This window comes from Lithobates pipiens, unplaced genomic scaffold (assembly GCF_037356315.1).
Source record: "Lithobates pipiens isolate NorthernLeopardFrog02 unplaced genomic scaffold, aLitPip1_a1.2 Scaffold_1, whole genome shotgun sequence".
Lineage (NCBI taxonomy): Eukaryota > Metazoa > Chordata > Amphibia > Anura > Ranidae > Lithobates > Lithobates pipiens.
Genome location: NW_027507685.1, coordinates 105,189,480 through 105,203,666, shown reverse-complemented (window position 1 = coordinate 105,203,666; position 14,187 = coordinate 105,189,480). Strand labels below are relative to the sequence as shown.

The 14,187-nt window shown below is 43.4% G+C and overlaps 1 protein-coding gene across 2 annotated transcripts in view; it reads left to right on the top strand.

The window, feature by feature from the left end:
- Positions 1 to 14,187, top strand: part of LOC143960348 (protein crumbs homolog 1-like) — a 194,849-nt gene that overhangs the window by 42,823 nt on the left and 137,839 nt on the right. For both annotated transcript variants that reach the window (XM_077468986.1, XM_077468894.1), the window contains exon 2: positions 10,255 to 10,926. In XM_077468986.1, coding sequence (XP_077325112.1) covers positions 10,255 to 10,926 — 672 coding nt within the window. The remainder of the gene's footprint in view (positions 1 to 10,254; positions 10,927 to 14,187) is intronic.

The window sequence follows — 14,187 nt, the reverse complement described above, 5'->3', positions numbered from 1 at the left end:
CACAGCGACCTTCTTGGCATTTTTTGGGTTCACTAATTGAGATTTTAGAATGACGTGGAAAAGCACTCACATCTATGAGGTTTATTGGGCAAAAAACAAGCGTGTTAAAAAGTATGACAACCAAATATATTTAGGTTACACTTAAAATGTAAATTAAAAAATAAAATAAAATAATTGGTTGTGCGTATATCTCAGCATTCCCATGGCTCTAATATGTTTATTTCCCCTGATTGCCAGTTCCATCAAGTGGCCATAATGCAGTATTTTCCTAAAATACCTCAGTAAACAAAATACACCATTACGACCACTAGATGGCTCTAACAATCATTGTAGACACATTGCAGGGATTATTTACCCTGGTGACATTTGCACAATGAATTGTTTATGAATAGATATGTAAACCCAATCACTAAAATCTCATAATGTGTTAAAGCTGAGCTCAGAGTGAAAATATGCCCCTTTGCAGTGCCCCCGCCCCTGTAATGCGTGTTTTGTGGAAGATGAGAGCAATAAGCAGCTTCCTTCTCTCTCTTGGTCCCCTGGCACCCAAAGTACTCCTCAAATCTAGACCCTTCAGGATGTGGTGGGCTCTTACCATACTTGGGTACAAGGCAGGGCTGCTCGCCCTGCATTGTACGTGATGACGTCGGACTGCCTGCGACCAGTCAAGAGAGCGAACAGAAGCGACATTGGGGCCAGCAGGAGCAAAGAAAATATTGAGAATTACTGCTTAATCTTATACCCCATAGACTGCATGAGCATTTAACCCTTGCATTGTGGAGGCCCATAGAGAGGGAAGGTACTTGAAGGGTCTTTTTGTCACCTAACCCAGAATTCAGCTTGTGATAAAGCAATACTAGCATGGAGGTCCTTGTTCAGGTACCTACTGTTACGGGACAGTGTTCTGTCCCTGTCTCCCAATTGTGATTATTCACCCTTTTCACGTGGGCTTCAGATGGAGACTAAAAGTGTTTTTCAGTTACATTAAACAGAAATAGCCCACTGAGGCGTTATTTCAACTGGGATATCCTTGGGGGGTCATCGGAATGGACTACAAGTATGGAAGGAGGGAGAACTCCACAGATATAGTGTAAGTATGCCTGCCTGACTGGCAACCCACATAAATCCTGTCCATTATGTTATGACCCGTTGTCCAGTGAAGTCCAGTAACTCTTTAGTTTGCCCCCTTAAGGGGCTCAATACATCTCCCTTTTAACTATCTGCATCCAAGCCCTCATAAAGGAGTAGGTTTGAGCCCCTGCAACGTGTTGGAATTTTCTAGTCACTTCCAAACTAAAGGTTTACCAAACTTTCACTATATTGGCAGTGTTCTCATTCTCTCCACCCATCTGTAGTAATGGAGGGCTCTGGAGAACCAGGGGATCAGGAGAGAGCCACTGCCAGAAGAGCCAGCTTGTGAAGATTCCTCAATGGGAAATCTTTGTTGGGCATGGACAGCAGAAGAGGTGAGATTCTAACTTCTTAGCAGAGAGACCTTGATCACCAGGTTCAGTTAAATGATGGGTAGTTTAGAAGAACCAAGGAACATAATGGGGTACCAGAAGAGCCAGCTTGTAAAGATTCCTCAATGGGTGACCTTTGTTGGACATGGTCAGCAGGAGAGGTGAGTATCTAACTTCTTTGCAAGGAGACATTGATCGTCAGGTTCTGCCAAATGATGGAAGGTTTAGAAAAACCATGGAACACAACAGGGCACCCGAAAAGTGCTACTCTCAGAATAGCCAGTTTGTGAGTTTTGAGCCCCTGAAATACGTAAGATTTTTCTAGTCCCTTCCTGTTATCCAAACCTAAGATTTACCAGACTTTCACTGTATTGGTGGTTCTCTCACTATCTCCACCCTTCTGTAATGATGAAGGGCCCGGGAGAACCATGGAACATAATGGGGGACCAGAAGAGAGCCATTCCTATAAGAGGCAGCTTGTAAAGATTTCTCAATGGTCAATTTTTGTTGGGCATGGGCAACAGGAGAGGTGAGTATCTAACTTCTTAGCAGAGAGACCTTGTATATCAGGTTCTTTTTAATAAGGAAGGGTTTGGAAAAACCATGGAACATGGCAGAGGACCAGAAAAGTGCTACTCTCAGAAGATCCAGCTTGTGAAGATTACTCAATGGGCAACCTTTGTGGGAAATGGGCAGCATGATAGGTGAGTATCCAACTTAGCAGAGATACCTTGATAATCAGGTTCTGTTGAGTGATGGAGTGTACGGAAAAAACATGGAACATGGCAGGGGTCCAGAGAAGTGCTACTCTCAGAAGAACCAGTTTGTGAAGATTATTCAGTGGGCGAATACATGCATGGTCAGCATCCAACTTCTATACAGGAAAACCTTGATCACCAGGTTTAGTTGAGTACCATTTACAGTCTCTTAGCCAACTGGTATGCTTCAGCACAGAAAGAACGAATCTTCTACACAAAGAGTCCTAGTGTGGGGTGTTCAAACAAGGGGTCAGGTTTGCTCAATGGAGATTTAAGTTAGCACCTTTTCCTTGGATTACCATGAGGTTTACCATGGTTTACCTTGGTTTACCACCACCACCTTGGTTTACCATGAGGGTAAGTGTAAGTGTTAGACATAGGGTTGCAGGGAGTATTCAAGTCATGGGGACCTTAAGGATAGCTTTACAGTGGGATAGGCTAGCAATATATGTTTTCTCATGTTCAGTTCTACGTTCAAATTTTTTGCCACTCAGCTTGTATTTAAGCCGATTCAGCAAGAATTTGCCAAAACTGGAGCTGTGTATTGCCAGCTTAAAGCCCCATACACACTATCAGATTGTCTGCTGATTTTTGTCTTCAGATTTACCAAAACCATGTAGTGCAAGGGCCTGCCTGATTGCATACACATTGAAACTCCTAAGGTTTGACCTCATATTATATGGTTTTGGTAAATCTGAAGGAAAATATCAGCAGACAATCTGATAGTGTGTATGGGGCTTAAGTGTAAGGGTTAGAGTTGGGGGTTAAAGCTAATATTCATATAATGGGGGCCTTAGGGCAGGGCATTGCTTGCTGTGCCAAAAACCAGCAGCCCAGAACTCAAGTGATGTTTCAGCATCCAGCATAAAAGTGTTGGGTGATGTTATGAAGAGCAGGTATTTAGCCGCAATGTCTGTTTGCATGGGCAAGATTCCAGCTCTGTCGTAATGGTGCTTAGTGGTCTGGAAAGGACTGTTATGGCACAATCTACATGTATTTAGAGCGCATTATATGCCAATTGTTTGGTTTTGGATGGGAAGTCAGAGAATGTAATTGTACCAATTAATAATTATCTTGGTCACCCATTGGCTCAACTCCACTGGCTTGAAGTGATCCTCTCAAAAACAAATGCTAAACCCAGTTCCCTGTAATGGACAAGGTATTCTATTCATGTTTCTGGCAGTCCATGTTCCAGGCCGGCCATTGTGGTGTACAGGGGCAATCATCGATCAACCTTGTTCAAATTATTATTGTTATATAGGATTTATATAGTGCCAATAGTTTGCGCAGTACTTAACAATTTGAAGGTGAAAAATACAGCAACAATACTGTTCAATACAAGAGGGTTAGGAGGGCCCTGCTCCTGGGAGCTTACAATCTAATAGGGATTTTTTTTCCCACGCAACAGATGATTCGCTCATTGCTCAAGGAACCCTGGTTGACAAAGGCTGCTCTATAGTATTTGTACAATATTAACACAGGTGATTGACAAACCATGCTAGGAGATATCCTTGATTTACAAAAAGTGAGGTGGAGGTGGAGAGATTTCTAAATATTTCTAAATGCTTTTTTATTTGCCATAACAGCTACATTTTCAGAACACGCTTCCAGAGGTTTATTCTCTTCTAAGGTGCCTGGACCTTAAGAAAAGAGGGTATACCTACATGGACCTTCAAAGAAAGGGGAATACCTGCTTGGACCATAGAAGAAAGGGGAATACCTGTTTGTACCTTAGGAGATGGAGGGTATACCTGCTTGGACCTTAAAATAAGGGAATATACCTACTTGAGCCTTTAGGTATACCTCTTTGGTCCTTAGGAGAAGGTGGTATACCTGCTTGGACTTTAGGAGAAGGGGGAGGCCAGTTTGGACCTTAGGAGATAGGGGTAGGCCTGCTTGGACTTGAGAAGGGCCTAGACCTGCTTGGACCTTAGGAAAAGGTGGTATAACTGTGTGGTGAAGGGATACACATTTGCACCTTTCTGAGACTGGGTATACCTGTTTGAACCTTATGAGAAAGGAGTATACCGATTTCGACCTTAGGAGAAGGGGGTAGACCTGCTTGGACCCTAGAACAAAGGGATTTACCCGATCAGACCTTGGAATAAGGGAATATACATACTTAGAACCTTAGCAGAAAGGGGGGTATACCTGTTTGGATCTTAGGAGAAAGGGTTATACCTACTTGAACCTTTAGAAGAAGGCGCTACACCTGCTTGGAGCTTACGAGAACAGGAGCAGGGGCTGGACCAGTGCGAGCCTTTAGAAGACTGGGGTAAACCTACTTGGACCTTAGAAGAAGGGGGTATACCTTCTTGGATCCTAGAAGAAAGACGTGTACTTACTTGAACCAAAGAAGAAGGGGGGACACCTGCTTGGACCTTAGGAGAAGAGGGTATACCTGCTTGAACCTTAAAAGAATAGGTATAGCTGCTTAAACCTTAGGAGAAAGGACTGGACCTTCTTGGACCTTGGGAGAAGGGGGTAAACCTACTTGGACCTTAGAAGAAGGGGGTATGCCTTCTTGGATCTTAGTAGAAAGGGGTGCACTTGCTTGAAACTTTGAGGAAAAGGGTATACCTGCTTGGACCTTAGGAGAAGGGGCTAGACCTGCTTGGACCATAGGAGAAGGGGATAGACTTGCTTGGACCTCAGGAGAAGGGGATATGCCTGATTGGACCTTAGTAGAAGAGGCAAGACCAGCTTGAGCCTTCGGCTAAGGGGGTAAACCTACTTGGACTTTAGAAGAAGGGGGTATGTCTTCTTGGATCTTAGAAGAAGGCTTGTCCTGTAAATAAAAAAAGTATAGACCTTAACTGGGTTGTTGCAAGTGCACCGATATTGTTACAATCTCTTTGTATATAAGGTAAACATAAATAATTATTATAATAAAATCGTAAAATGACAGGAACACTTTCGGTCCCCGGACCAGGAATTGAAGTGCAGTCTTCATTTAGCCGTGATCTCTGGGAATGTGCAGCAATTAGTGCCGAGAGCGCACACAGGCCATCCTCGAAAACAAAGGCCCGAGATGGTGGGAATGCACTTCTATTATGTGACCTCCATCAATGACTGGACTCCTGCAGCCTTTTGATGACACTGCTGAGATCATACAAATGAGGGGCACAAAGGAATTCCTTTCCTATCGAAAAAAGGAAACAATTGTGTTCCTGGAAATTGACACGCATGCACATGGACAGTCTGGCGAAACTGCACCTGACTGCAATAAGCAATCCCATAGTAATAAAAGAAGAAGCTTGCACATATTTATCTAGGACTTTCTTAAAGGACTTTCTACGATACCCCGACCAGATAGTAACCTTGGTTGCCTTGGTAAACACAAAGGGCATGTAAACTCTAACAATGAACCTTTCTTGTGTGCTCCCTTTTGGCTGTTACTAATACCAATTGAAAGCATTTTGTTGTCTTTGGTAAGTACAAAAAATAAATAAATAATAATAAATGTACACAAATAATAGTAAAAAAAAAAAAAATGTATATATATATATATATATATATATATATATAATTACAATAATAGTAGTATATAAATAATAATAATGTTATATATATTAATATATTACAATGATGATAATAGTAGTATATAACTAATAATATATGTATATAAATAATATTATATGCAAATATATCTATATAGTAATATTTATAGTAATATAGATAATATAATATCTATATAGATAGAATATATATTATATTATTATATTTATTGCAATAGTAGTAGTATATAAATGATAATAATAATAGTAGTTTTATAAATAATATTGTTATATATACAATATATTCATTACAACAGTAATAATATATAAATAATAAGAATAAATGTATATAAATAATAGTGATATATATATATATATATATATATATATATATAGTATATAAACATAATTGTATATAAATGATAATTTACATATATTTATGTCAATAATAGTAGTAGTATATAAATAATAAAAATGGCGTGTGTGTGTGTGTGTGTATGTGTATATATATATATATATATATATATATATATATATATAGTTTCATAGTTAATAAGGTTGAATAAATACACCAGTCCATCCAGTTCAACCTGAGTGAGTGTCTACAATTGTCCCTATCCCTGTACATTGCACACTCACATCGGTCCTTACCCTCAATGAGCCCACAATCCAAGGTCCCCATTCATATACTAGGGCCAATTTTGGACAGAAGCCAATTAACCTACCTGCATGTCTTTGGATTGTGGGAGGAAACCAGAGTACCCGGAGGAAACCCATGCCGGCACAGGGAGAACATGCAAACTCCAGGCAGGTAGTGTCATGGTTGGGATTCGAACCAGCGACCCTTCTTACTGCTAAGTGAGAGTGCTCTATTACAATAACCATTTTAGAATCAGTGATTTCATAACTGGGACACTGTGCTTCTCTAGCAACTGCATGTAGATCAGGGCTGGTGGCCAGCTGCTGCACATAGCTTTCTGAAAACATCACAGGGCCTCAGTCCTCCTCCCAAGAGCCCTCTGTCCTGATGCAAATATCAAAATGCCTTGATGGGTAAGTGTCAGTCTGAAGATGTGGGCATTCCTAGGCAGGCTGGGTATGTAGGGTAATGCGCACATGTGATGCTGAGCCTCTATCACTGAAAGAACTGAAATCCAATGAATGAAAGGGGTGGGCCAGAGTCAGTAAGGATGGTAAGGAAAGGGATTGATGATGCTTGACGTCCTCCAACCAGGAAATGAGACGGAGCTCTATCTGGCTTGCTGCAGCTTCTAATGTACACGTATGTATATGTATGAGAAGCTCGTAGTGTGCGGTGAAATCAGAGGAAGCCGTTTCAGTCCAGGAGAGGAGCCGGTACACCTGTGCAAGACTGAAAGGGGGAGGAGCCAGTAGACCTGTTCAAGACAAAAAGGGGAGGAGCCGGTAGACCTGTGCAAGACAAAAAGGGGGAGGAGCTGGTAGACCTGTGCAAGACACAAAGGGGGAGGAGCCAGTAGACCTGTGCAAGACACAAAGGGGGAGGAGCCGGTAGACCTGTGCAAGATACAAAGGGGGAGGAGCCGTAGACCTGTTCAAGACAAAAAGGGGGAGGAGCTGGTAGACCTGTGCAAGACAAAAAGGGGGAGGAGCCGGTAGACCTGTGCAAGACTGAAAAGGGGAGGAGCCGATACACCTGTGCAAGACTGAAAGGGGAGGAGCTGGTAAACCTGTGCAAGACTGAAAGGGGGAGGAGCCGATACACCTGTGCAAGACTGAAAGGGGAGGAGCCGGTACACCTGTGCAAGACTGAAAGGGGAGGAGCTGATACACCTGTGCAAGACTGAAAGGGGGAGGAGCCGGTACACCTGTGCAAGACTGAAAGGGGGAGGAGCCGGTACACTTGTGCAAGACTGAAAGGAGGAGGAGCCGGTCCACCTGTGCAAGACTGAAAGGGGAGGAGCCGGTCCACCTGTGCAAGACTGAAAGGGGGAGGAGCCGGTAGACCTGTGCAAGACTGAAAGGGGGAGGAGCCGATATATACCTGTGCAAGACTGAAAGGGGAGGAGCCTGTAGACCTGTGCAAGACAAAAAGGGGGAGGAGCCGATAGGCCTGTGCAAGACAAAAAGGGGGAGGAGCCGGTAGACCTGTGCAAGACTGAAAGGGGGAGGAGCCGGTAGACCTGTGCAAGACTGAAAGGGGGAGGAGCCGATACACCTGTGCAAGACTGAAAGGGGGAGGAGCCAGTACACCTGTGCAAGACTGAAAGGGTGAGGAGCCGGTACACCTGTGCAGGACTGAAAGGGGAGGAGCCGGTACACCTGTGCAAGACTGAAGGGGGGCGGATTTAATTCATCCCTATAGGATATTGAAGTGTTCATGTTTAGTTATTTTGTGTGTGTACCGCATACTATCTGCTCCAGTCTTTTGTGTGTTCCCAGTAATGGGATATATTTCATGTAAATATGAGACGGAAGGTCACGTGTGCTCTTCTATATTTTGTATTATTTGGGTGGGGGAGGGCATTGTGTCTCAGTCAAGCATAATAATCAGTTCCTGAACAAAGAAAATCAGACTTGTCCAGAAGGAGACAAGACTGAGAGCACTTCCCAGGGAAAGTCTATACTACCTTAAATCACATAAAAGCCCCATCAGTTTCGGTGTGACCGGTGGTTGTCTGAGTTTCAAAAGAACTCCGGGTGATTTGTTGAGGGTCTGACCCCATAATGAGTCTCACATTTACATTGTTTTCCTTTTATCTCAGCTCAGCACTGTCCAGGATACGTTTTTTAACAGTTACTTTATCAGAACAAGCTTTTAGGGAGGTCTACTACCTTCTTCCAAGTTCCAAGCAGGTATACCCCCTTATTCCAAGATCCAAGCAGGTCTACCTGTGCTACCTTCTTCTAAAGTCCAAGAAGGTCTGCCACCTTCTTCTATGGTCCAAGCAGGTCTGCCACCTTCTTTCAAGGTCCAAGCAGGTCTACCCCCTTCTTCCAAGATCAAAGCAGGTCTATCCACTTATTCTAAGGTCCAAGAAGGTGTAACCCCTTCTTCCAAGATCCAGGCAAGTATACCACCTTCTTCCAAGGTCCAAGCAGGTCTGCCCCCTTCTTCCAAGATCCAAGCAGGTCTACTACCTTCTAAAGTCCAACCAGGTCTACCGTCGTCTTCTAAGCTCCTAGCTGGCATAACCCCTTCCTCTAAGGTCCAAGCAGGTGCGCTCTTTCTTCTAAAGTCCTAGCAGGTATACTTCTTTCTTTTTAAGATCCTAGCTGCTGCTTGCTTCCTCTAAAATTCAAGCAGGTATGTGCCCTAACAGATATGTCCCCTATTTCCAAGGTCCTAGCAGGTCTACTACCTTTTTCTAAGTTCCAAGCAGGTCTGTCTCCTTCTCCTAAGATCCGGGCAGGTATACCCCCTTCTTCTAAGGTCCAAGCAGGTCTACCCCCTTCTTCTAATGTCTACTCTCTTCTTCTAAGGTCCAAGCAAGTATACCTCCTTCTAAGGTCAAAGCAGGTCTACCCCCTTCTTCTAAGTTCCAAAAAGGTCTACCCACTTCTTCTAAGTTTCAAGCAGGTATAACCCCTTCTTCAAAGGTCCAAGCAGTTCCACTCTTCTTCAAAGGTCCAAGCACGTACACCTCTTCTTCTAAGGTCAAAGGAGGTCCACCCCTTCTTCTAAGGTACAAGCAGGTCCGCCCCTTCTTCTAAGGTTCAAGCAGGTCCGCCCCTTCTTCTAAGGTCCAAGCAGGTCTACCCCTTCTTCTAAGGTCCAAATAGGCATGCCCTAACTCCTTTAAGGTCCAAGCAGGTATACCGCTTTTTTCTAAGGTCCTAGCAGATATAATCCTTTCTTCTAAAGTCCAAGCAGATATGTCCCCTTCTTCTAAGGTCCTAGCAGGTATACTACTTTCTTCTAAGGTCTAGACAGTGATCTGAAAAGTGTGTAATAGAAGACTCACAGGGGCATTTAAAACTGGTAAGACTGGGTTACCACTACTGACTGTATAGCAAAAAGTGCAAAAAATACATGTGTTCCTTGAAGTTTTTCAAATTCAGATTTTATCATCCTCTTGATGACCTGTAAAAATCCATGCCCAGCACCCTACCTCTGACTTATTCTTGGATAAGTCCATGCAAGTCCGGTAGAAGTTTAGTAATATTGATGGACAGTCAGAAGATAAAGCCAGTGTGGTAGCAAGTGGCCCCGTCACCCTCATAGTTGACTTAAAATGTGTGCCCAGTACAAGCATCTATTCTGCTCAGCTTCCAAGCCTTGATGAAGAGGAAATTATGAGCCCACCAAAATTCAATGGTTTTATCTTCTGACTTTTTATTATTGACCTGTTAACCTGCAGTCCTGCACTGACTTATGATACTCGATCTTTTACACTTTGTTTAGACTTTTGAGGGGCACCCTGATGCTTTTCTTGAACTAGAGATTGAGCGCCACTTTCCCACTTGGGTTCAGCTCCCCTACACAACTTTTGTAATACTTTTTGTTTGCATGGCACAATAGTCCTCTAACAACTGTGTTCTCTCTTTGACCTCTAGGACAGGCACAGAACTGTTTATCTGCTTCCTGCCTGAATGGAGGGACTTGTCAAGAAACCCTTAATGGTTCTACCTGTCATTGTCCCACACAGCCTCTGGTTTTCACTGGTCAACACTGTGAAGTCTTATATGATGCATGTACAGAGTTTGATTGCCCTAAAACCCACACGTGTCAAGCTAAACTTGGATACCCGGAATACCAGTGCCTCTGCCAGTCTGGATCTAACTGCACCACTAACAACTGTGACAATAACCCCTGTCTATTCCCGAACACTCAGTGCTCAGATGATGGAGAGGCATTCACATGCAAATGCCAAAATGGGTACGGTGGCCTAAAGTGCCAAGAGAAGGTGTCGCCGTGTGCTCAAAACCCCTGCGACAACAGTGCTCAATGTGTGGAAACCGTGGATGGTTACACTTGCGTATGCCAAACGGGCTACACCGGACAGCATTGCGAAACCGTTATAAACAAATGTACATCGAACCCTTGCCAGAATGACGCCATCTGTGTGGATAAGTGGAACAAGTACCTGTGCTTTTGTGTCCCGGGCTTCCAGGGACACCACTGTGAGATAGACATTAATGAGTGTGCGTCAGCACCATGCCAAAATAACGGCACCTGCCTCAACCTGATGGACGAGTATGAGTGTGACTGTGCCACGGGCTATACAGGTAAGAAGGAAGATTGCTGGCCAATTCTTGTCTACTGCACTTTGCACTACCTTAATTATACATAGGCCTTATTTTCTCCCGATATCAGTGGAACTCTCACAAGTAGGGTTATAGACGGTAAAAAAAAACAAAAACAAAAAAGACAGGCCCAATGCAATTGATCTATAATTGACATGACTTTAATATCACTTTTATTTTTACTCTATATTCCAAAGGCTTTTTTTTTTTTTTTTTTAACATGTGACCAGCAGCAGAGGACTAGAAGCTCCTCCTGCTTATGTTTCCCTGCAGGCAGGCTGAGAGATAGCTGGGTCATCTGACAGCTGGATATCAATTAGGAAAAAAGGTACTTCGATTTTCTTTTTTTTTTTTTTATTAAAATACTTACAGTGCCATCATCCACATACAGAAATAGAAGGGACAATGTACATTACACAGTGTATGTTTAGTATCACTTTAATTGTTTGATCATACATCTCTAAGCATTGACAGAACATCGGAGGATTACCACCTTTAGAAGACATACCGGAACAGGGGACCACTGTAAGAACCTCATTGGGGTTGATGGTCCTTGCAGTGGACCCTATTCTGCCCTGAGTGTCTTCTTCCTCATATTGGGCTGGTAAGTGAAGCTTCTTAGTATCCTTATCTGTTGAGGGTATTGCCAGCAGAGAAGGGTTGGACCATGAAGAACACATGGCCAGCCTCTTATAGAATGATTCTTTATTCAATAAACAGTACAAGTCCAACAGGTTTACCGGTCTTCATTTACTGCAAAGTAATAGGAATGACCATAAGATGCCTCCCTTCAGCTTTCAGTTGGTTGAGTCATCTTTGTTGGTTATCTTTGTTACAGGTTCTCTTTATGCCCCGTGAACACGATAGGACTTTCCGTCAACAAAACAGTGGATTTTTGTTCGAAGGATGTTGGCTCCAACTTGCCTTGCATACACACGGTCACACAAATGTTGGCCGACAATTACTAAACGTCGTGCACAGCGCAGTATACACCTGTATCTACCCTTTATTGCTGGTGTTCTCTAATACAGGCATCTGCAGGAGTTAAAGTGGGTGTTTTGTGCCTCCAGCACAGTATACACCTGAAGATACCCTTTATTGCTGGTGTTGTCTGTTGCATATCTTGCATATTAGCCTTTAAAATTAGCACTATTGATTTCGAACGTTCGAGTCCCATAGACTTTAATAGGGTTCTAAAGTGCGTACAAATTTTTGGTCCGTTCGAAGGTTCTGGTGCGAACCGAACCAGGGGGTGTTCGGCTCATCTCTTCCTCTACAGCAAGTCTTCTTCTTTTTTCCTTTGGCTTTCTTCCTTCTTTTTCTTCTTTGGTCTTTCTTCTTTTCTTTCTTCTTTCTTCTTCTTCCTCCTACTTTCTTCTTCTTCTTCTTCCTCCTTCTTTCTTCTTCCTTCTTCCTTCTTTCTCCTCATTTCTTCCTTCTTCTTTCCTTTTTTATTCTTTCTTTCTTTCTTTCTTTCTTTCTTTCTTTCTTTCTTTCTTTCTTTCTTTCTTTCTTTCTTTCTTTCTTTCTTTTTCTTTCTTTCTTCTTTCTCCTTCCTTCTTTCTTCTTTCTCCTTTCTCCTTCCTTCTTCTTCCTCCTTCCTCCTTCCTTCTTCTTCCTCCTTCTTTCTTTTTCCTTCTTCTTTCCTTTTTCTTCTTTCTTTCTTGCTTCCTTTCTCTATCTTCTTCCCTCTTCTTTCTTCTTTGTTCTTTCTTCTTCCTCGTCCTTTCTTCTTCTTCCTCTTTCCTCATTCATTCTTCTTTCTTCCTCCTTCTTTCTTCTTCCTCCTTCTTTATTCTTCTTCCTTCTTTCTTCCTCCTTCTTTCTTCTTCCTCCTTCTTTCTTCCTCTATCTTCTTTCTTTTTCCTCCTCCTTTCTTCTTTCTTTTTCCTTCTTCTTCTTCTCCTCGTCCTTCTCCTCCTCTTCCTTTTCTTCCTCCTCTTCCTCTTCTTCTTCTTCCTCTACTTCTTCTTCTTCTTCCTCCACTTCTTCCTCCTCTTATCCTTCTTCTTCCTCCTTCCTTTTCCTCCTTCTTCTTCCTCCTCTTTCTTTCTTTCTTCTTTCCCCAAGCAGAAGCAACATGCCGTCATTGAGTTCTTAATGATGGAGGGGTACAGGCTATCCAACATCCACAGAAGGCTACAGAATGTTAATGGAGGTGACACCATTGACAAAAGTTACCAATGACAAGACATTGCTCTTCTGTGTTCGGCAGCCGGCACCCCTTCTTTGTCAAGAACTCAATGGCGTCACGTTGCTTCTTCTTGGAATCCATTATTTACCTGCAATGAAAAAAAAAAGATGATGAGTTACAATAGAGGAAAAGTTACTCTACCAACATGTGAAATTTGAATAATCTATGTAAGTTAACTGCTTGCCGCCCCCCCCCCCCCCCCCCACGCCAAATACTGGCGGGACAGTGCGCCTCTTGCTCTGGGTGGATGTCATATGACGGCACACTGGAACACCCGCAGGTGGCGCCCAGCTTGTCGATTGCGGCCACACCATGTTGCTAGGACAAGGTACAACCCCAATCTCTCCCGCGGCTCTTTAACTCCAATCACAGCCGGTCATATGTAAACACGGAAATGCCGGTAATCGGCTCTCCTCACACTGACCAAGTGGGTGACGAGGAGCACCGATCAACGGGAACTCCTCACAGGGGACATTGAGACATGTAATCAGGGCACTGATCATCAGTGCCCTGGTTACAATAAAATGCAATCAGTGCCCACAAGTGCCACCAACCAGTGCCCATTAGTGATGCCAGTCAGTGGTGGCTATCGGTGCCACCTATCATTGCTGCCCATCAATGCCAATCTTTGCTGTCCATCAATGCCCATCAGTGGGCACTGATCATCAGTGCCATGATTGCAATAAAGCGCAATCATTGTCCACAAGTGTCACCAACCAGTGCCCATTAGTGATGCCAGTCAGTGTTGGCTATCTGTGCCCCCTATCATTGCTGCCAATCATTGCTGCTCATCAATGCCCATCAGTGGCCACTGATCATCAGTGCACTGATTACAATAAAGCGCAATCAGTGGCCACAAGTGCCACCAACCGGTGCCCATTAGTGATGCCAGTCAGTGCTGGCTATCGGTGCCGCCTATCATTGCTGCCCATCAATGCCTATCAGTGGGCCTCATCAGTGCCCATAAGTGCCACCTCATCAGTGCAGTCTATCAGTGCCGCCTCATCAACGCACATCAGTGTTAGGAGAAAAATTGCTTATTTACAAAA